At 35.4% G+C, this 22,418-nt stretch overlaps 1 protein-coding gene across 1 annotated transcript in view; it reads left to right on the forward strand.

The window, feature by feature from the left end:
* The window catches only part of LOC147078303 (acyl-CoA Delta-9 desaturase-like), a 131,385-nt gene extending 109,072 nt beyond the window's left edge, over nucleotides 1-22,313 (forward strand). Inside the window, exons 4-8 of the mRNA XM_085958382.1 lie at nucleotides 13,397-13,527; nucleotides 14,743-14,948; nucleotides 17,583-17,768; nucleotides 20,148-20,323; nucleotides 21,371-22,313. Of these exons, the coding sequence (XP_085814508.1) occupies nucleotides 13,397-13,527; nucleotides 14,743-14,948; nucleotides 17,583-17,768; nucleotides 20,148-20,323; nucleotides 21,371-21,546 (875 nt within the window). The 3' untranslated portion in view covers nucleotides 21,547-22,313. The remainder of the gene's footprint in view (nucleotides 1-13,396; nucleotides 13,528-14,742; nucleotides 14,949-17,582; nucleotides 17,769-20,147; nucleotides 20,324-21,370) is intronic.
* The last annotated feature ends 105 nt before the right edge of the window (nucleotides 22,314-22,418 follow it).

The raw sequence follows: 22,418 nt of genomic DNA on the forward strand, positions 1-22,418 counted from the left end.
CCTATTACATTCACATTATTATTTATATTACAATATTATTTACTCCGTTAAACTTGTGTATTTCCAAGATTGAACGTATACATTATTAACAATAAATGTCTTAAATAGTATAAATTATAGATTTATTTTTGACCGATTTTATCAATGTTATTTGTAAATATAAAAATTTTATATAAACAATGGAAAAAATGCCAATCCCGGGACCAGTCCCGGGATCCCGGGATTGTCAAATTGTAATCCCGAAATCCCGGGATCAGAATTTTGGCTCGGGATTGGATTCCCTAATTCGGACGCGAGTTTCTAACGCGGCACGGAGTATATAACTTTTACGAAAATAATTACAGTCGAACTCGGTTATTACGATCTCGGACATAGCGAGATTTCGGATGTAATAAGGAAACATTTGTTGACATTTTGTTTATGATTTTCGCCATACATTTAATTTATTCACTGTTATAACGAGCAACTTATCGGATATACCGAGCTAAAATACTGTTAATGTGTCGATCGTTTTAAAACATTTCGACCCTAAGCAATAAAACCCGATTGGACAGGATGCCGCTGGGGTCGGATTACGTTTATGACACTAGTAAAGTGTCTAAGTACCTACCTTATTGGTGTTTCGCCGACAATAATAAAAAAATATCCACGCATATGGTTGAAAAATCCAAGGTTTGTGAAGTTCGTAGGTACCTACCAGAATTCATTACAATAAACAACTTCTTTTATAGTTTATGAATGCCATGCTCGTTTCGGGGATTTTTACGATGGTTTCCAAATTTTTTATTTTCGATTTTTTGTGTAATGTGACATGCTCATTTAAAAATACCTATTCTCTGATATAACGAGTAACGCTTATAACAAGCAAATTCAGTCGGTCCCATCTTCCTCGTAATAACCAAGTTCGACTGTATGTTGTCTTGAAATTTACTTGTATTCATCAACATAAAATGTAGCTATACAGGTTGATTGTAATCAAGACGTACTTTTCTGACATTTCGCGAATACCTACAGTTCCAGGTATTTAATCTAATAGGTTACACATTTCTGTTAAACGTGACAAAAAAATACTTTTTCATACATTTTTATAAATTTCTATGCCTAAAATGTATGGAGAAGTTTTAAAATTTTGGTGGCGTATAACAGAAAGAGTATGACAGAGCCAGTGCTTGTCTCGCAATTATTGTTTTTTCTTTTCCTTCTGTTGTTTTTGTATCTCTCCATACTTTTATCTGCGCTAGTTTTGCGTATTCAGACATATCACATACTTTTTTAATCTTTATTATATAGTCAGGTTATTTTCTATATTTTTTAATGAAAATATTTTTGTTTTTCATACGAACAGACAAAATAAAACTTTTTTTAATCTATGAAGAACTAAACACACAATGTAAACCCAACTTTATGCATTCCATTTCGTTACTTTTACATTCCACATATACGTTACCACCAATATAGTTTCGGAGTGGAAGTAACGGATTCTGTTTTAGAAGTGGTTGAAGCCAAAATTTAGCTTAGTTTTATTGTTAAACCTGCGATATGTTTTATTATATCTGTAGTATGAAAGATAAGCTCCATATGTATAGTATGTGAAATAGAAATATGTGATTTCTTACCTTACAAATCGTGGTAACAGTATTGGAACTTCTTAAATGACCAACCCAGAAAGCAATCTGTTCCGATAGCGATACCGACACACACCAACAATTTAAATTGTAAATGGCGATCAGTGTTATACAAAAGTGTTGCTACATTAAAAAAATACATATTTATTGTGGAAATTTTTCGCCTTCATGCTAAAATCATGGTAACGGAATGTGGAATTCCACTTTTTCAAATATCCTGGGACACACTTTAAACGTGATTTTTTTCAATATTGGTCAAAATTTACGGAAAAAACTGTATATTTTCCAAAAATATATAATGTAAGCTGTTGAAGACGAATTTAATTTTACACACTCAAAATTAATGACGAAATCAGACTTTGTTTATTGGAATTGGTAGTGGGACATGGTAAAAACACACTACCTTTCGATCTAAATAATCAATTAAAAATATATACAGGTCAGACAGTTGTATTTAACTGATCGAATAAAGTAAATTAATAAATTTGCATGTTAAAAATACATAACTTTCCAATATTCTATAATATAATAACTATGAAAAAATCAATCAAAGTCATGGGACATGCCAAAAATGCAATGTACAAACTTTGGCGAAAATGCCCGTACACATCGTCACCATCGTATTATGTTGCGATTGTTTTGTTTTGATTGAGTCTAGATTCAAGTTTGAATTTGACAGATACCCACATGATTTTCATACATACGGCAAAGTAGCAAAGACAGATGCACAATACAGATGAAAAAATGACACACGGAGGTAGGTGAGTGTTGATTTGCAGCTAAGGTCGTCGGAGCCTGACTGATAAATTAAAATTCACCACGTAGATCTGGAGCTAGAGCTATAAATGCTACTCCAACACGCTAGATTCTTATTTTGCAATACAGATGTGTTCGGCATGAATTCTAGATTGGTAAACGATACTAAAAAGTCGAAGGGTTGCTAACCGTCCTTGCATCAGCCTGGTTAACCTCACTATGTCCCCAAGGACCTTATTTTTTTCAGAAGAGGTACATTATAACGATATGTATAACCTAGCTAAACTAGAAAACAAGAGTAAATCTGACCATGAAATAATTAATATATACGGTCGTGGAAAGAAACGGAACGCCGAGGATTTTATACGCAATTGTAAAAAGCTTTGGGAAAGGTATCGACCTGAATTCTGGATGAAATTTCTCATACTTACCAAATTATTTTATACCTATTTGTCCCGGAATTGTCTCAATTCCCAGAAAAGTTGACAACCCTATCTTTCATACAGCTTACCATAGACTCATTTTAACCGAGAGCGTGTGATTTCTCTTGAGAGAATCAAGTTTTCTCGGAAATTTGTGAGAAATTTCGATCACACAGGTTCACAACCTCAATAATTTCGTTATTGGTTACTTACCTATGTTTTCATTTATGATTAACGATAAAGAGGGTGTCCAATCTGCCGAGATAAATTGAAATGTCATATATTCATTGAAGGTCTTTAAATACCGACGTAAATTATACCTTAGGGTTGCTGGTTAAAAAAGTTTAGGCAACTCTGATGATGGAATATTAAATTGTTTGTACCTACATATTGTGTAATTATTATCATCGTCTTTGCAAGAGGAAATGATTCAGACGGTTTAATTGTCTTTTTGACTCAGATAATAAAGAATTCAGAGATAGGTACCTACATAATATTCTGAACTGGAAGTGACATCAGTTTGGCATTTTTTGCGAATAATTTAACAATAAAAAAAAATGGCCGCATTACCCACATGTTTCATTTTTATTTTTCGTGATGCCAAATGCATAAGTTTGTCGGTGTGGTCCACGTAATGTTTGCCGCTGTCATTTGTGGTGACTGACACGATAATAATATGCCGGTTTGCATCTGATATCAATCGGGTGACAGGGCCAGTTGTTGGACACCTTTATCAAGCGCAATTTTAAATCAGATTCATCGTCTATTTTTTTCGTTTTAACACTGCAATAGGCCACGAGACCCAACTACAGTCGTGTAGTGAGTAGTGTAGTGAAACATACACAGAAGCACGCAGGCTTGGTAAGGGTGGGTATATCAATAATTAATGGCGCGCGGTAAGTAGGTAGATCTAGTGGAAGAGAAGCATCTCCAGGAATAGTGTATGATAAAATATATCATCAGGTGTGTATTTATTGCACAATTGTATGGTAAAGTTTACCTCACTCAACTTCTAAAGGCTCTATATTAACAATATTACATACTATCACTTCCCTCCATTTTGAATGTGAAAACAAACTGTCACTTTTATTTTGTTGTCTGATTTTTCGTCTGATTCGGGATGGGGAGGTGAACAATAATACACCGGAATTGTTTTGGAAACGGCAAGGTATATTTAGTGTTAATATATACTAGATTACTACATTTTATATAATTTATTTTTCGGATGACGAAATATGCGTAGCGCGAGCGAACAGTGTTTTCTGCGTGCTCAAAGAAGCTTCCGCCGCCAAAACAAACGGTCACACTTGCGAGCCGTGCGAAAATGCGGCGTTGCCATTCGTATTTTTTTTTTGACAATGTTGCCGGTCAGATATTTATTAGACAGATATTAAACATTATTTAATTATTTTCGCAATCAGCCGTTACTATTTGTTGGATTCGATACCGATTCGGGCGTCTCCAGATGCACAGAGACATCCCCAAATGGGGTCCATACGGGGGTGCCACAATACTTAACTATATTTAGAATATCATAGAGCTACCAGTCCGCAATACTATACCACTTCTTGACTGCATGTTAAAATTTAACTTGTTACAAAACCCTAAGTAAATAATTCCAATTAATTATTAGTAAATAAATAATATACGTCCACGGCGGCCGAGCGGGCTACGCGTCAGGCTTATAATGTCGTGGGTCCCGGTTTGGAATCCAGGGTCTGGCAACAATTCACGTCACAAGTTTTTTCACGATACTTGGTGATGGTACCATATTATGAAAACTATTTAATACGACATATTTTTCGTTACAAAAAATGTACGTTTGATATAACATAATTTACATATTTACAACAATGATATTAGAAGGGGATGCTTGCAATGCATGAAGTAACGTGAGAACGGCATATTAAATGTCATACATTTCCAAAATATAATTGAGTAGAGGGGATGAGAATTGTCTTTTATCGACTAATAACTCATTGACAATAATTTATTATATTGTATAATCTCATAGTGGCATATAAATGTGAACAAAACACGTGTTTTTTTTTTAAATATATCAAGTCTTTATATTGGACCTGGAACCTGGATTTCTTTGTACCTCGTGATATTGAATATCATGAGTTTAGTCTGCTTCCTACTATTAGAATCTTAGTCTGGTACTGCCGCTTTGGCAGTACTTTCGTGTTGCTAACGTTGTCGGGTACAGCGGCTCTGAGCAGATCTGACAGATGTCGAGAGCAACTAAAAGGTGATAGACCTTCTTTCAAAGAAAAAAGACAGAAGAATCAATTTTATAATGAAATAAAAACACTTATAATGTTTAATTTTAATAATTTTGATGTTAATAGTAAAATATGATCCAAATACACTTTTATTTTTATTTATAATCAACCGCAGCACCCCCAGATATAATATCCACGAGCCGCCACTGTGATATTCTAATTTTTCATTACCAAAATCGGTAGGAAATACAGTTTCGCCGCGTCATTTTTGTTAATTATTTATATTATTTTTGGGTCGTTACACGGCTCCTTACCCGTCGGTAGAAGACCGCTCCGCTGACCACACGTTGTTCACGTGAGCAAAGCCATTAAAATAAATTGACGTAAATAATTATTTGAATGTGTGACGACGACCACAAAGTTAGCATTATTGGCAGTTGACTGAGAGTCAAATGATTATTGGGTATTGTCTTTATTTCTTCATTGGCAATCTCGGTTCCGAATCATCAATGCAGATTTTTTACAAAAATCAATTCGCAACGATCGCCCGATTGGCTGTCAATAATTTAAATAATTGTCGACACTGAACTTAATAATTCAGACTGTTCCACCAAAGATGCCTAGCTACTTGAGAACCACACTATGACTAATAGAGGTAACGGCTTATTTTGTTTTGTTATGCCGAAGAAGTATAACTTCTAACGCGCGTACATAAGTATTTAATTGCATATTGACATATTTATTTAATCCCTTGATAATTTTAGACAGACCATCCGCTCGCGGTCACCTACAGAGCCACTAGAGTTCAAAAAGGCAATCACCATCTGTCTTGACCTAAATACCTAAACGTCGGATGATTTGTAAAGGCATTGCAAAATTTTTTCGTATGGACTTTACGTCACCTAACCTCAGTCAGTCTATCGAATTGTATGAAATATGGTAGGCTCCTATTGCAGAGCCTTAAACCTTCGCGCATAATATTGTTGTCATGACTGCACTTTGTCCAAAATAACTAATAATTAGATTAAAAAAATATGGATTGTGTTTTTAAAAATAAAAATAAACTTTATCATTACCTAATGATGTTTTATATGTATAAATGTTTTTAAAAATATGTAATTTAAACTCATCGCTCAATTTTATGTTGTCAGAAAATTCATAAAATTAGTGTGTCGTTTCATTAGTAGTAATATCGTATTATATTCTTATTTCTCGTAAGTATACCTGACAGGTGTGCTCTTTTTCTCAGATCTCCACAGCCTACCTATTTCCCAAAAGTCACCCCTCGCCACTGATGCATAGGGTTAGCGAATGTCGCTGTTTTTCTTATCCTGTAAATCCTGGATAATTTGACAACACAACCGTCCCAACAAAATGCCAAAGTGTCTGATGTATTTAGATATAGTACCTACCTACCTATTATTATAGTAATTATACATATATAATATAGTACATATAGTTGCATAGTCTGTCGAATATTTGAATGTAGATTCCTGAGCAGACCATACAATACATGATTTTTAAGGCGATGTGTAATGTACCCATTAGATCTAATGACATAATTACGAGCCATGCAATTAAACGCAATTGACTGAAGAGTGAAGAATCATTATTCAATACATTTGATGTAGGCTTGATATGCATATTGCTGCCTAAACTCTTCACTGAATTCGGAAAGCACTTCAGTGATTATTAAAAGCCATTAGTTAAAATTTGTCACAGTTAATTATGACTCCTTTAGCATACTTAGTGGTTCTATGTGCGTACGCGCGATACCCGAGAGATGCAGGTTCGATCCTGCGAGAGGTGTTTTACTTTTTTTCAAAAATATTTTTTGTATTGGTTATAGTACGTTTTCTCAGTGTTTTCAAAATGATGTAGGTATGTTCAATAATTAGAATGTTACATTCCTAAATCTTGTGAATTATTCGTTGAATAAACAAAATAGTTGATTACATGTTATAATTTGTATAATATAGGTAGGTATAAACTTTACTGATTGCAACATTTTCTCTTTAATCTATTTTTATCCATATTAATAATCAATGTAACTGTTTTTTTCGTCTATCAATAATAAAAAACAATTTTATATCGTGAGAAAAATCATTGAAGGTCGCAAACCGCTCGTTTTTAAAGAGTCTACGGCGCACAGTTTGAATACCACTGGTATACAGTAAATGTGAAAATGTGAAAGTAATTACATTATTATTTCACCCAACTCTTTCGTGGCTCGATTATGGCGTTCAGTATTAATGAATTAAAAATGGCATTTCGTTGCATCGCTGTTTATGATGGATGGCATTTTTGCACAATATTTTTCTACTTTTATTTACCTATTCTACGAATTTAACATGAGAAGGAATATTGTGGGTAGTGGATTTTTAAACCTTTTTTGTTTGTTATTCATATTCAAACAATATATCTTGGGTGTACAACCTTTTGACTTCACCGGACCACATCGTGTGAAAGGAATATTGTCTTAAGATCACTTAGAAAAGATATCGTCTATTTTTGCTCTTCCAGCCAAAGAAAAATCTGTACAGAATCACGGTTACAATTTCTCCAGAAACATGAAACAAATTTTCTCGAGAATTTTTGAGGCGGGAATAATTCTCGATCACAAACAACCTCGTAAGTACGATCAACTTTTCCGTTCACTGTTAAAATTTTCGTCCAGAAACCGTCAACACATTACTCTGAGGTCAACACCCCTTTTTCACGAAAAAGTGCAAAATAAATGTAAAACTGGCTTTTTGGGACTGAGGCCAGGGTTTGGATGCGCCTGATTTAGATAATGATATTATTTAACAAGAGTTACTAATACCAACTAATTCTGTTATTGTCGGGCTAATATTTGCTAAACATTTTCGTTTTTATCGCCGACAAGACCGTACGTTGGCAAATATTTTGACAAACATTGACACTGATTTTTTATATTTATTTAAACGTAATCATGCAACTTGCATTCCTTATCTTATCGTACTATAATTTTTTAGACCATGATGATATCCTCGATATGAAACGATGTGAGTTTTTCAATATCTAACAATGTTGATTAGATCCTGAACTATCCACACGGCGTAACTATACGGCTAAACTACGGGACACTGTAATGATATATGGAATCAAATGGGTCTATACAGGCGCCGCATGGTATTGAAATGCTCCCACTAAGAAGCGAAGATTGAATAAGAAGATGGTGAAATCTGTCGCGCACACAAAAAAGTGGTTGGGGGGGTCCATTTTAAAAGTATCCATAACATTTTCAAGGCGACGGGAGGAGGCAGGGTAAATAAAATCTAGCAGGTGCCACTAACTTCTACATTTACGCCGCCTACTACATAAATCTTCTCCCGCACTCTCATAAATACGCCGCATTCCGCCGCCCCTACCATGATGGAAAGTTTATTTGCTGGTCTCCCGACCGGTAAGGCCTCGGACCTTGATCGTATTGACAGCACATTGGCTAGGAGAGCGTGGTCTTCTTGCTTCGCACGAAATCACGCAACTCTATATTAAATGCATGAATAGCGGTATATTTCCAGACTGTTGGAAGGAGAGTCTTCTAGTGGTGATCCCCAAAGCTGGCAGTCGACCTTGCGATCGTAAAGCATACGGTCCTATTACGCTCCTCCCTATAAAATTTGGAGAGATTGATGAGCAGCAGGATGGAGTCTCACCTTTCGGAGAACTGCCCAATTTGGGTTTAGACCCCGGAAATCCACTGAGGATGCGATCAAATTTGTGATTGAGTCAGTGAACAATTCTAATAAGAACCTCATTGCCGGGATCTTTCTTGACATCGCAGGCGTAATTGATAGCGCTTGGTGGCCTTTGGTTCTGGCGAAGCTTCGGCTGAGACAGATCTCTTTTTTTCTTTTTCTTTAGTTCAGAACTATTTTAGTAACAGGGAGATAATCTATTACTCCGGTTCTACATTGATTCGCAGGAGAACGACCATGGGGCCCTACAACCCCCCGCACTCCCTTTTTTGCGCGCCTGGGTTGATATAATAGTATTTTATAATACATATTATTATTGTGACTACGTTTCCGCTATTGTGTTCAACGCCGTTATCTGCAAAACGCAGCCGAATTCAATGTGTAATTATTGTAATTCAAACAGAATAACTATCTCTGGTCTGGTGCAATATAATTTTAAGCTTGCATGGTGCATGAATATGATAGATAGGGAAGATACACTCATTACACTCATTGATAGAAGTTTCATCAAATTAAATTTTGTGGCAGCATGCTTTCGGCATTAGGATTGATACGATGGTGTTCCGGACCACTCTTCGGCCATAATTTTATTAGGTATTCGAAGAGTGTTGCTAGAACCTACGTAGCGGAAGTTCCCGTGTCGAGTTTGTTTCGTTATTTCGTTATACTTTCGCACATTCTTGGTTTCCAAAATTTCTGTCGAGGTGTCAGTCTCAATCGAATGTGCGGGCAACGGCAACGTCTACGGTCCAACCCATGGCCCCCACAAGAAGGGGGCTGGCAGGGCTCTAGCCTGGGGGCCCGGGCTTAGAGAGGGCGCCCGGCGTGGCAAGTCGACCAGGTTAATGAGAAAAACACACCACAATTTTGCTCTTATAGTAAGAAAAAGTCACATTTAAAAAGATGTGTCTGCGATGTAATTTGATGTGATATTAATATACTCGTATGATGATCGATATAATTAAATGATAATTCACGCGTAGAATTTTGTCTTATAATTAGGTATTTTATGTGCGTTTCCATATCCCATATGGCATATATCAATGGTGTTTCCTGACTTAGATTTTCAAAATGGCTTTTTATCTAATATGGCGAAGGGTTTCATGTTCCTTGGGTACCCACAAAAGGAGTGCTGATTACTCACAATGTCGCACTATTAAACTAAATTACCTACATAAAGCTGCTCCAGCCTGTTATGTCATTGTTTCGTGAATAAAAGAATTACAACAAAAAGTTTTTTTTTTATATTGTGTTGAATCAGTGCGCGTGGGCATAACTTGAAGAAGGCAAAAAAACTTGATCACTGTGTCCTTGACCTCGTGCAATGTTTTTTCGGTAGAGGTTTTATAAAATAACATTTCGCACAATAGTGTCCATCTCTCGGCGGCGAAACGAAGCTAATTATCATTATTATCTAATATTCTAATACCTACTAGTATTCTCAAGTAATTTTATTATTATATGTTGCATTCTTGTATGCTCATTGCTCATACATTAAAACTGACTTTTTGTGCATTAAACAATTTTAAAACAACACACAATATTATGATAGTAATTGTAATATAAATTTGAAACATTAAATAGGTACCTACCTAAATCAATTATGTGTCATCACAAACTATAACCTGTTGCAAACATTATGTCTGTATTGCTAAAAAATGTATATATTTCTATGCATTGTGAGTAAAAATCTGTGCATATTATGCACTTCGATCCAGTGGTTATAGGTATTAACAATTAACAAAATCTTTCCATTGATCAAACACACATTATAAGAAACAGCATGCATTTTCTGCCTAGCTTCTCTACCAACTAAGCACTGGACAGGTTTGGGCTATATTTTCATCTAACACTATGTAATAATAATTGAAGAGTGACATTCCAAACTGGCCTTAGTCCAAAATTACAAAATTTCATGTTTTGATGGAATCCGATAGTGTGCTGAGATCTACTAAAACTTATATTTTACAAAAAATCCTAAGTCTCTTCAATTTGATGTCGAAATGTGCCTTTTTTTTCAAAACAGCACTAAGGTAACGTTTGATTCTTTCCAAACTCGCCTAAGGATATATGCGCATGCGCAGTTGAACTCTTTTTGTTACATTTACGCTCCAAGCGGCCATAATATAATATTGTAACACGTCAGATTAGATATATTAGAGAATTTGTGTTTTATAAGTTCATGTGCACATCAGTAAACTATTTTTTTTATTGAAGATGATCCTACATTGTAGTATTATTATATAATATACTAGCTGACCAGGCAAACGTTGTTCTGCCATATAAATTATTTCTAGTGAATATTTTGGTTGTTAAATAAAAAGTAACGAATGTATCGTAAGTGTGTGGGGATGGGATCTATGACAGAAAGAGGAATAGAGCACTGTAGACGATGACCGCCGATAAAAACAAAAAAACATCAACCATTCATTTTCTCAATTCAAAATGAGTAATGATGTTCATAATGAATGAATTACCTGTGACAGGATCTCGTTGTTTAATATTTATGCAATATCCGTCTTGTCCCTTCCAGAAAATTAGCGGATATTGGAGAGCGTCGTATGAACAGTGTGTGTCATCGATGAACTCCAGATTATTGTTTCTTCTTCGAATCACGATTTCTCGCGTCGATGTGCGGTCGCCAACCATGATTCCAGCAATTTCGTCAACAACAGTCGCATTGAATCGACGTACGTGCTCTCCAGCTGGTGTTTTATCAGGATTGATGACAATAGCGTGATTGTCACTTTGCAATTCATGCATGTGTGCTTTGAAGAATTTCAATAATTCATTGTGCTCATTCAACAGGGCGTCCAGTTCGCCGACGATGCGCCTGGCATTAGGCGAATTGAGGCTATTGTAGCCGCAACGTGCATCCACATGATTGATGTCCTCACCGCCGCGCCCATGAAGTAGATTTGTAAAAATGTATGTGGTTCGTTTGGCATTAGCAGCAATGAGCCTACTTTGTGGTATACTTGACCTTTGATTTTGAACGTAGAATGGAATTGTTGACCATTTGCCGCAGTATTGTGAACTATTTCTGTTGCTCCGGACGAAGTCATTTGGAAGCATGAATTGAATGTGCGAATGGACTTCAGGAACAGGTTTGAATCTGGAACCGTGCCAATGAGCAAGCTGTTCAATGGTTCTGGTGGTATCTCAATTTCTGGTAGTTGCACTTTTCCTGATGCGCAACACATCCCGGCTGACTCATGTTTGAATTTGAGCGCATGACAATGGGGACATTCTTTGTCCATATCACCAATCAGCACTTTCGGATGAGCGGAATATTCAATATCTGGCTCGTACTCGAATGCGAGACGAAGGAACGAAGCGGATGTAAATGTTGGCGTTGTCGGTCATTTGCTCTGCGTGTGTTAACTACGAACCGGCGCGCTTGGCTCCGTTCCAATTGTCGTTATTGATTTCGTTCAGCTCGTGCCTCTTGTGATTGAGATGCACGCAATTGCGACATGCTTACACGCACGTTTTTGTTATCTTGTTGGATTTGTTCGTCTGTTCTTTCTACTCTACTATTTCGCATGTTTGTTGCTTTATTCGTTCGACGGCCCAAATGGCCCCCCTTGCGTTTTGCTGGCATTGTGCACTGTAGTACACGCACATAAAAATAGATAAATTAAAATAAATCGTACAAAATTTTGCACGCACTGCGTTGTGATTTGCCGAATGAAATGTCAAAATGACGCAACGCTTCTCTTGAATTCTTCTCGGACGTAGTGCCATCTGTCATTCAACCACATAAATAATTTCGTTCTGTTTGAAATACGAACGACGGTTAAATTTGTTCATACAAAAATAATAAAATCGCGATTAAAAAATGGGAGGATGGGGGTAGGAAAATGAAAATTTGAGGTTATAAGTATTTTTTTATGCCAAATAATAAAAAAAATACAAAAAAAAAATTGTCAAAAAAATTAAAGAAAAATTTTCTGGATAGAGATACCCTAATCACCTAGCGGTATGAAATATACTTGTTGACCTATTCTCATACCTAACAAATATACATAAAAAAATCATAAAAATCGGTCGAGCCATTTCGGAGGAGTTCGACCACAAACATCGTGACACGAGATTTTTATATATATAGAGATTATGCTGTAAAAGTTACAATGTTTGCCTTGTTATCAAAAAATGCACTAAAGTGAAAGAAATTTAATATTATTTTTATTCATCAATCATCCCAACTGACTTGTCCATGATCACATTCTATTACACAATCATAATTGTACACACAAAAGTTACTCAACTTTACTTTATTGTGTTCCAAACTGTACTTACTACAGACTTTGGCCATTTTGAAAAAAAAGTCAGTTTTTGAATGAATTTTTTTGAAGTTTTACTATACTTTTTAATGTTATTTATATTTCATGTTTTCGAGTCTTTGAATTTTCTATGAAATTGCCAAACATTATAGTACCGAAAAATTAAGAGGTAAATTGCAAATCACAAAAATATCTCAAAATCAGATTTTTAGACTTAGGCCGGTTTGGAATGTCACTCTTCAATTGTTATATGACTCAATGTCACTGCATCAACACAGTGTGCCTATGCAATTTTCACACTTATCTCCTTGCGTTTTCTATTTGCTGAATAATTTATCAGTCTATATTTATTTGTTTCAGCCATGGTGACAGTGTACACGACAGGGTTCGGCATCACTGCCGGCGCGCACAGACTGTGGTCCCACAGAGCTTACAAAGCAAAGTGGCCGCTCCGATTATTGCTGGTATTCCTCTTCACCATCACTGGACAGGTAATTCAATATATTTTCTATAACATAACTCCAAAATCAATCAAATTAGGTATCTATCTTGTGGCATGAACTGTCAAGCACCATTTCTTAACAGCGCAGCCCCACCAACTAGGTGGAGCGAGATAGAGGACAACAATTATAGCTTCAGGTGCAGCGATTATGATACCTACATTGCGAAACTAGCACCACCACGCATCAAGTTATGTAATAGTAATAATATAATACAACAACACTTATTTACTACAATATAGCATAAATACATAATGGCAGTTCGACAACATCTTTGTATACAGAATTCTTCCATAATATTTCAGAGTTATCTGGGATTAAGAAAAATAATGAAAAAAGTTAATGGGGTTAGAGCTGCAGAAGTTCAGTAGTATCTGGGGTATAGCACAACACACCCAATATAGTCAATCGTCCTTCTTTGCATGTGCCAATGAGCACGCCATGCTTTTATGCTATATTAAAGATCTCCGCATTTGTGACTTCATCGACTCATGATATCTATAAAACAGATTATTCTGCATTTTGTATCAATGTGCCATATCCATACAAAACCACTAGACAAATCCGGATAATCATTCTTAAAATGGATGTCAACAATATTCCAGAAAATGCTAATGGTCAAGTTGTACAACTTTAGACCCTGTCTGCGAGGATGGCGGCTGCGAATATCATTATAGTTATCATTATTGGGTTGGCCATCTGTCACATAAGTATTGACGAGGCGACTTACGTTTAGTGATTGTGAAGAAAGTTAGTGCAGGGAGACCATGACTTAGGTGACATGATGGTGTCTAAAAAGGGATGAGAGTGCTGGGGATCGATAACTGAAGTAGGAAAGTGTAAGACCATGCAGAGTATAGGAGTCTACTCAACATAGCTAAAGTCCACCCCAATTATTGGCTTTGTCACTGATATTAATTGTAAATGGTTAGCGCCTTATCCTTGGGCAAATAAAAAAAGATTACTTGCAATACAAAAGTGATATTATAATAATTTAATTTATTCTGAAATTTTCGAATGAAGCTGAATATGGTAGGAGGAATTTAAATGCATTATGGCATTTATTAATACTGTAGGTATACTATAACATATTCGTCACTGTTTAAGGGCATACTGCTATTCTTTTTTTTTTATTTTAATCGTTTACCTCCGTCCGATGACGCCACTTGCCACTTCCACCAACTCTAACTCTTGTATATTTTTTAGCGTGATGTATACACATGGGCGCTAGATCACCGCGTCCACCATAAATACAGCGAGACAGATTCCGATCCTCACGATGCGAGAAGAGGTTTCTTCTTCTCCCACGTTGGCTGGTTGGTGCTCACTCCGCATCCTAAGGTGGTGGAGAGACGCAAGGCTGTCGACATGTCCGATCTGGAGGCAGATCCCATCGTCATGTGGCAGAAGAGGTACTATAATTATTAAAATTTTTGAATCATTATTTTTTTGGAGGTTTTATGTTGCGCTTGTCACATGCCCCAAGGCTGTACGAGCCCTGACTGAGCATAATGATTGAACTAAATAGACCTTTTTTTATAAATTCATAAAATAATCCATCAACACTCACTTTAAGGGCCCGCTGAAGAGCCCGCCGTTCAAATATAATTCAGTATAAAAAGGACCTCGGCGTTGTAACTACGTCAATTTAAATCGATCTTTTCGCAAAAATCACTAATCATCGGAGATTTTATTTCAAGAAATATTATTATTATTACTGATAATTTCTGCCGCGCGGAGAATTATTATTATTTTATGAACACCTGCGAGATGAAGCCGATCAGAAAACAGGGCTGTCAAAATAATATTAAGCATTCATATTTTTTAAATGTTAATTTCATCATGGTTTTTAATCAAACCTGTGCAAGTACGTACTGATAACTTGGGTGGATTTTGTAGCAAACATACTATTGATATATATACGGGTATATTATTATTATAACCCAATTCAAATTGAACATAGGTTGATACTCAAATACTATTATAGTATGTTTATGATTTCGAGAAAATAATACGATGGTATAATTAATCCATATCAATTATTTGAAAACATTACATTCGCACTTTGCACAAAATTACAAACACATTCGAAGTTTGCCGCACACGTACAGACCACGTGATATTTGTTTACGCAAAATCGTCGCTTTTCAAAATGGCGAATTTGATTACCAGATTTTACTGCGATGAATCAGTATGTTCCTTTATGTCTTTTTTTATTCGTAGGTTTGTTTACTATGTACACCGAGAAATTTCCATTTATAAACTCGGAAACGATTTTTACAGAAGAGTTTTGGAATATAATGCAACCAAAACTGGAAAAAATTCTATCATGGGTGTTGACTTCCTGAATTAGCTAACCCCAGGTCCATGCCACTACGTGAACCACAGTGGATATTAAGCCATTTCCACACTGGCAACAAGTTGCTGGCAACCTCATTAAATTTTACGATACTTACCATAATTGCTTAAGAAATTTTACAATAATTATCGTAAAATCTAACGAGGTTGCCAGCAAATTAACTTGTTGCCAGTGTGGACCCGGCATTAGATGCACAAAACTTAAATAATATATATTATAAATAAAAATTTAAAATTATAAATATATATTATGATTTATGTCTTCGACAGCCCTGATGAAATAAATGTGAAATATGAGTTGGATCAGTCACAGAGCAAATTTATTAACACAAACAACTTTGACACGACCTTTTTATATTAACTAGTAGACCAGATATTATGGACCACATGTTAAAAAATCATATTTTCAATTCTCAAGGCCATTTCTGTAGAACGTCCTCTTAAGGCAAATGGAATACAGTACTCTCTCAGTAATCCGCCACCCCAAAAACCAGACAAGTGTTTATTTAGTGAAAGCGGCGGATTATAGTGCATACATACAAAATATGGTAAAAATTAAAACAGATATTTAATAAAAATAGTTTTTTTTTGAGAAATTTGTACTAGCGAATTACGGTTTTATTTATAATCAAAATCAAGTAATTACTAAAGTATACATATTTATAAACTAAGTTTATTAACTAACAAGTACCTAAACATAAATCACTAAATCATTTGACACAACCAGTTGTTCAGTGAGGCAGATATTCTTGAATGGCTTAGGATTCCTGGCTTTTCCCTATGACCAAAAGCTTCAATTTGTGTGTCCAGGTTGCATTGGAGCACGTCATAGTTGTGATGCGGTCCTTGGCCACTTTCATCCGTGGTATATTAATTTCTTCACTATGAACGTACGTTTTACGGAGGAGAAACGCGTTGTATACGTTGCAATCGAATACCGGCGAATTATAGAGCTTGATTTTGTGCTTTCTACTAGTGAAAATAACGGCGGATTATAGTAGTTGTCGGATAATCGAGCGGCAGATTACTGAGAGTGTACTGTATATCGATATTTGAAGCAATACAGTTGAATGTAGTTATTTCCCTCACCATTGCCAGTTTAGTTCTGTGCTTTGGGAGAACAAACAACTGATGTTCTTGATTTCTCATCAAGGACATGTCATCACCAGTAAGAACGGCAGAGTTGTTATTAAATTTATGGTTTTTATGAATTGTAAAAAATACAGAAGATAAAGATCTCTTCAACTATAAAATCAAAATCAGTTTCATAAACCCATAGATAGTATTCATACAGACTCAGTATGAATTTCCAAACAAACTCTACTCTAGCTTAGTTTGCTGATAAATTATGTAAGTAGGTAGATAGACATTTTTTTATTTACATATATCATCAAATCCTGTAAAATTCTAATTCCGTTCACATTCTGTGGTTTACTATTATCATTTTCACTTATATTTTTAACCACAAAGTGATAATAACGTACCTACATATTGTATAATTATTGGAATCCCTGCCATTATTCTTATCAAGAACATAAAACATCACATGAACTAACATAAATACTGACAGGTGACAGAACACCGAGAATCTGAAAAAATTCTAGTTCAAGGCACATTGAGGGACGATGATTTCCTATTGACTTATTTTTTATTAAAGGCAATACTATCTATCGATACTAATCTTCCAGGTTGTACATCCCACTTTTTGCCCTGTTGAACATCTTGATTCCTGTTGGTCTGCCGATGTGGCTGTGGCAAGAGACTCTGTGGAACAGCTTCTGGATCAACTTCAACTTTCGATTCACCTTCACCCTCAACATTGCCTTTTTCGTCAACAGTGTCGCTCACATGTGGGGACAGAAACCCTACGACAGGTAAGATATTGCTTTCAATATACATTATCAAATCTATCAATAGCGAGCTATGGTATGACTCACCCAAAGAGTATTGGCTGTTTGCTTGGTGGATATTCAGCCAGGATATTCCACGTCTACTCACACTTCATCTATTCTCTTGGCTACTGAATCTAAGAAGGGATCATGTTAAATTCCTCATGTAAACTTTCTGTATCGTCCGTCATGTTTGTAAAACTTGAAAATTTAAGTACCTAATATCTACTAATTAGTATGATCGGGATGAGAAAAGACAGGGTATCAAAATGACGTATGTACCTTTCGTACAAGATCTCCTTATTGTTCAGGTTTAGTTTCCAAAGATAGTCCAAAGTAGCTTAATCAGTCTCATAGTGATGCACAAATAATAGGCATAAGCGTTGGACTACAAAGCCGTGGGTCCCAGGTTCGAATCCTGGGTCTGGCAAGTACAAAAATTGTTTTTCAATTTGTGTGTGTCAGGGTATGGACCTAATAGGTTGAGCAAGTGGCTGACATCCATTTCTCGTAAAAAACAAAAATCTGTCAATACAAACCTCCACTCTGTGGAGGCCCATATGATCCTATCAGGATCGGACATGGTCGAAAAAAAAAAAAAAAAAAAAATTAAAAATAATTAAAATAGCACCCACTGCGGTTCTTCTGTCAAATAGGTTGTGCACCACTGATCTGGCATATCAAATTGCAATGGTTGTGGACTCAAGCCCCATCCGGTGCAAATGTTTTTAATTTTTTTTTTTCCTTAATGTTTGTGATGTGTTAGGAAAAGTAGTGTTTATTCAATAAAAATGTTCCATTTTGTGAAAAAAATGTTTTTAATATATGTATCACTTGGTATTTAGCATATATGGAAATTATTCATTCCTCACACAGGTCTTTATGTGAATAAAAAGTGTCACATATAAACAATTTTCATTCCATAAATGGTGAATGACACAATTATATGTAATATTTAAGTTCACTTGTGAACTTCAGGATTTCTCAAGAAACTCATTCATTGTATTTTTCTTTATATATATAGTTTGATCGAAATTTTCACTGCGACACACTGACTCACTCCTGATGTCTCTTATCCTCTGCATGAGGATCCATTGTTTAGACCCTCTTAACTTGACAATTTTATTGAACTGTCCGACAAGAAGATCTAGGCAATAACCGGATGTAATAGGTGGGGCTTGTTAGTTCACCGTTTTAACACGTGGACAACTCGTCGATAACCGGAAGTCGTTGCAATCGAAGTGCGGTTAAAAACAGGAGGGGCTTCTTATTAGTTCACAGTTTTAACACGTTGACAAAAAGATCTTGTTCGACAGTACTTATCTATATGTATTATTATTCTGATGCTTTTCCGACCACAGTAATGGAATCTTTTAAATTTATAAATATAATTAAATACATAATTACTATTGGCACATAATATAACCAATAATGAAATTATAATATGCCTAGGGCTGTGAAGATTTTGAAAATTTTTTAAAACAATAATAAAACATTTAAAAAAAATTTTTAAATGCATTACCGATAAATTTTCAAAAAACATTTTATAAAAAGGTCAGTCAGTATTGGTTAACTTTTGACGACTCCATTTCTACAGCCCTGACTATACAACAATCGATATAGCACATTCTATGTGTGTCCTCTCTCGTCTGATTTATACACTGGGTCAATGACATATTAAATGGACGACTCACTTCATACCCGGCGCGCACGAGAAATTGTGCATGAAAGTCGTTCACAGATGTATAGGTAGATGTCACGTGACCATTGACGTATCCGTTTCCATTATGCGATACAAGCTTCGATAATTTATAGTAATATAACCTTTATTGTAATGGCGTATTAGTGTCATGACTCATTGCGTTAGAAACAGATTCTCGGTTACTTACGACTTCTCGGAGATTAGACGCCAGTGAGCTCAGCGAATCACAGGCGACTGACTGTCCAATGGTTCCTGTCATTCAATTGCATTGAATAAACATTCATCAATATCTTAAAATGGCATTTTATAAATAATAAATAATACTAACACATGCAAAGTGATATCCCATCTTTCTTGGAGTGTTTAGTAGATTTTTTTACAATTTTTAACTAGGCACATTGGCATTTTGTAACACAATAATAACGGTGGAGTCGAAACCTGACAGTCAGAAATTTTGTATGGGCAGACCCAGCGGTGTCGCCAGACCGCTTGCAAGCAGAATGTTCATTTGAGCGTAGGATACCGATATTAAAATATGAATTTCGCCATCCGGCAGACCCGTCACAAAGTGAGTGTCATTTATTTTCTAGATGCTTCGTCCATATTAATGTCATTGCACTGGGTATAATAATTAATATTTGTATCATAATTTACTATTCCAGAAATATTAGTCCGGTGGAGAACCTGGCTGTAGCGATCGCGGCTTTGGGTGAGGGATGGCACAACTATCACCATGTCTTCCCGTGGGACTACAAGACGGCTGAACTTGGAGATTATACCTTCAATCTCACTACCGGTTTTATTGACTTCTTCGCTAAGTTGGGATGGGCATATGACAGTGAGTATTTTTCAAAATGCTTTAACAAAAATTTATGTAGGAATGTTTTTGGAGCAACCATATTTTTTTATATACAAAATTCTCTTATCGTCATTCCAAAAGTAAAACTGAAAAAGTCAAATAAAAGGGGTCTCGGATGATTGGCCACCATGAATAAGTGCGGAGGCGATAAATTAAATTATACTTTAATTCGAGGGGTTTTATCGTTTCTGTGTTCTTTTTATGGTTGCTGTATTATACCTACAGGAATGGAGAACAAAATCCGCTGGTAGAACTCAGCCAATTGGTTGTGAATGCGAATAAATATAAATTAAAAGGAGATAATCCAATGTGACATTTACGGCAAAACAAAGCGACCAATACACAATTATTAATTTTCTTCAATATCACAGTGGATAGATAATATTTTTTTAATATGCTTGTGAAACTATCGTAAAGCCAATTGTTATCCGAGTATAAAAAAAATCTTCTTTGAAGCATTGATATAATATGAAAGTAAACCTCTTAATAAGCCAATGATTAAATCAACTTCAATTCATTTCACAGGGCACATACTTTTTATCTGTCAGGACTACACTGTGATAAAAACACCTTGCATAATGTATTACAAGCCTAAATAAAGATTTCATTCAAAAGTCAATCATTCCTTGGATAATCAATTAAATATCGCATTTTTACTTTTTTTGTTTTTTTTTGATTTTACACAGTTTCTCATATGATATCAGCCTTAAACAATTAAATCTTATAGCACAAGTGTGAAGCTTACTACAAATAAAAATGCAATGCAAAATACTTACAGCCGATTTAGGGTCATATTATGCGTAGTCATACTAATTAATTATGTAATTAAGTGTATTTATGTATGTGTTGCATTCCATTCCATTCCAAGTAACACATAACAATTAAGTGTACTATTATTTACTAAAGTATGACTATGCATAGGGCTCTTAATCATTAGCTTCACTTTCGTATATGCATGCTCTATCTGTGTAGGATGTATTTCTTTAATGTGTTTGGTTTTATATTATATTACACTCCTTATTCCAGGAAAATCAGTCTCACCTCAGATGATAGCACGGCGTGCCGTGAAAAGCGGAGACGGCAGTTTCATGATAGACCACCACAACCCGGACATCACTCCCGTGTGGGGCTACGGAGACAAGGACATCCCCTCCGAAGACCTCGAAGAACTCGACAACATGAAAGACAAGAAGGCAGTCTAATCAATATTATTGTGATACTCTGCGAAACCGCGCTTTCCAAGTTTTGCAGTCAGATTTAATTTTAATTATTTAATAATTACTTCTCACTCTCGTTTGATATTGTTCGTATCGAGGCAGCGATATCTTTTTTCTCAAATATGTTTATTTCATTAAATGTAAATATCAATTGAGCGTGCCATTTCATAATCATTATTACGAGAAATCATTTTAATAACATAGTGAAATGAACACCAATCAATTTCTTACAGGCAAGTAATTGAAATTAATAGCCTATAACTTTGGTGGGTTTGTGCACAAATATTGTATGTCCAGTTTTTATCGAAATCTAGTGACATATTACACACAAAATGCCCATCTCAATGATATATTCTTGCTATAAAATATTGCATTACTAAATTGGGTATTTGTTCTATCGTTTTGAATGGCATGAAGCATGATTAAGTTGGAAACTGCACAGTTATAAACATCGTTAAGTTGGCATATCTGATTCCTTAACTCATGCAATGGCTGCCACTTATTGATATTCATAGTTTTTGTTATTTTTACATTCCTCACTTGTAGTTATAAATAATTTTTCAGGGTTTTTCATTTAAATAACGATGCAGAATTGTTGCATTTTGAGTTGCTTATCTACTCATTTTGACCGATTGTCTTTTCATAAACCCTGCAAATTAGCAAATAAATCTAAATCTTGACAAGTAAAAAGTTTTCTTCAAATAGACTTGCAATGTGAAGACACTTGTTGTAATTAAACTAATCATTAAACCGAGGGTTGTTTTTTTTTGCATCACATTCTAATGTTTAGGTCCCATCTATATATAAGAAGATTTCCTTGAACAACTTTAGTATTTGTAAAGATAGTGTCAAATGTA

The sequence above is a fragment of the Rhyacophila brunnea genome, unplaced genomic scaffold (genome assembly GCF_057557595.1).
Source record: "Rhyacophila brunnea isolate RB1 unplaced genomic scaffold, BYU_Rbru_1.0 scaffold_11, whole genome shotgun sequence".
Classification (NCBI taxonomy): Eukaryota; Metazoa; Arthropoda; class Insecta; order Trichoptera; family Rhyacophilidae; genus Rhyacophila; species Rhyacophila brunnea.